Source organism: Hippocampus comes, unplaced genomic scaffold, assembly GCF_001891065.2.
Source record: "Hippocampus comes isolate QL1 unplaced genomic scaffold, H_comes_QL1_v1.1 scaffold397, whole genome shotgun sequence".
Lineage (NCBI taxonomy): Eukaryota > Metazoa > Chordata > Actinopteri > Syngnathiformes > Syngnathidae > Hippocampus > Hippocampus comes.
In genome coordinates, this window is record NW_017804968.1 from 595,512 (window position 1) to 596,955 (window position 1,444).

The 1,444-nt window shown below is 43.4% G+C and overlaps 1 protein-coding gene across 1 annotated transcript in view; it reads right to left on the reverse strand.

The window, feature by feature from the left end:
- utrn (utrophin) overlaps window positions 1–1,431 on the reverse strand; it is an 82,565-nt gene extending 81,134 nt beyond the window's left edge. Inside the window, exon 1 of the mRNA XM_019889636.1 lies at window positions 1,180–1,431. Coding sequence (XP_019745195.1) covers window positions 1,180–1,252 — 73 coding nt within the window. The 5' untranslated portion in view covers window positions 1,253–1,431. The remainder of the gene's footprint in view (window positions 1–1,179) is intronic.
- Between the last annotated feature and the right edge of the window lie 13 nt (window positions 1,432–1,444).

The window sequence follows — 1,444 nt, forward strand, 5'->3', positions numbered from 1 at the left end:
ACACATGCCGTTTTTCTCAGCATCAACCTTAAATGTTTGTGTAAGTAACACTTTTAAAAAGCTCTTAGTTGGTACGTGAGCCATGCATGCAGTGCGGTTTAAAGCCGTTTCCTATGACTGAAGCAAACTTCACGTAATCCCCCCTCACGCACTCACAGTATGAGACCTGCAGGATAGTAAAACCTTTCCTGTATTTTTTTCATGTGTTTTGGGGTCAGTGACGAAGCTACATGCCAAATTCCGCCCCCCCCATCATAGTATGCCATTTAAAAAAAAAAAAACATTACTTTGGGAGGGTTGGGGGGGTGTTGCTAGGAAACCTGAATCTTTGCAAGAGCGGAGCCATTGTGGTTTGGACACAGACGTAAATTACAAACTGCGACGGCACAGCGGAATTCCTGGCGCGGGACCAGCGAGGCAGGGCAATAGGATAGGAAAGTAAAACTAGCGCAAAGCTAGCGGGAGGGGGGAAAATATGCTAATTTTTCGTTGAAGTGGTGACTTTCTATTCATTGCACATATGAAGAACATTAGAACCACGTTGCGTCACTGTCCGTGCTCCGTTCCAAATATGGTCACATTTATATTCATCAATATTATTTGGTCTGGAGGACATCATCTGTTCAAATTGGACGCACTTATTAACCAATTTACGGTGTCGAAAATAGCCAGAGAGCAACGACAATAACTCTTGAACGCCCAATTGTCTGAGAAGGGCGCGCCTCTACTCTCACTCTGCGGGAGCTGTGCCTCATTATGGTGCTTCAAGATTGTACTTCTGGATGTTATTTTGACCCATTTAACTCATTTGACTTATTTTTCCACTTGCGCATAGTGACACTTGTATTCATTCCTTGAAAAGGAATTCTTTGACTACGGTGTGGAATAATCCAAGCAGGAAGTGATCAAGTGGTAGCCCCTTTTTTTTTTTTTTTGGCATCTCACCATTCTCGATTGATCACATTTAGGTGACTTTCTCTTTGTCCTTTCCAACAAGTATCTCCGGTTGTTCCTCCAAAACTGCACTTCACTACTGGCTCGACGCTGGAAAGTGAAACTATCCAAACCCACCCAAAAAATTTTGAAGATAATTGCTTAAAACCTGCCATGGTTGACAACTGTCCATAAATTAAACAATATAGCATCAAAACTAACCCCTAAACCAATAACTGAACCTACCTGATCGCGACTTGATGATGTCACTGAACTCCTCGTTGGCTCCGCCTTCCGCAAAGTCGCCGAGTGATGCCATGGTTGCAAATCAAGCCCGGCGAGCGTGGCTTTGCTTCTTCAAGGCAACGCTGCACCTGCAAGCGTCAAGTCAATATTCAACATTTGCACAAAACCCACTCAAATCACATCTTTTCGTAACATTGACACATACATCAGCGAGGGGGAATCATTTTTCACAGAGATGCATACAATCCAGCGAAACCAAAAAATA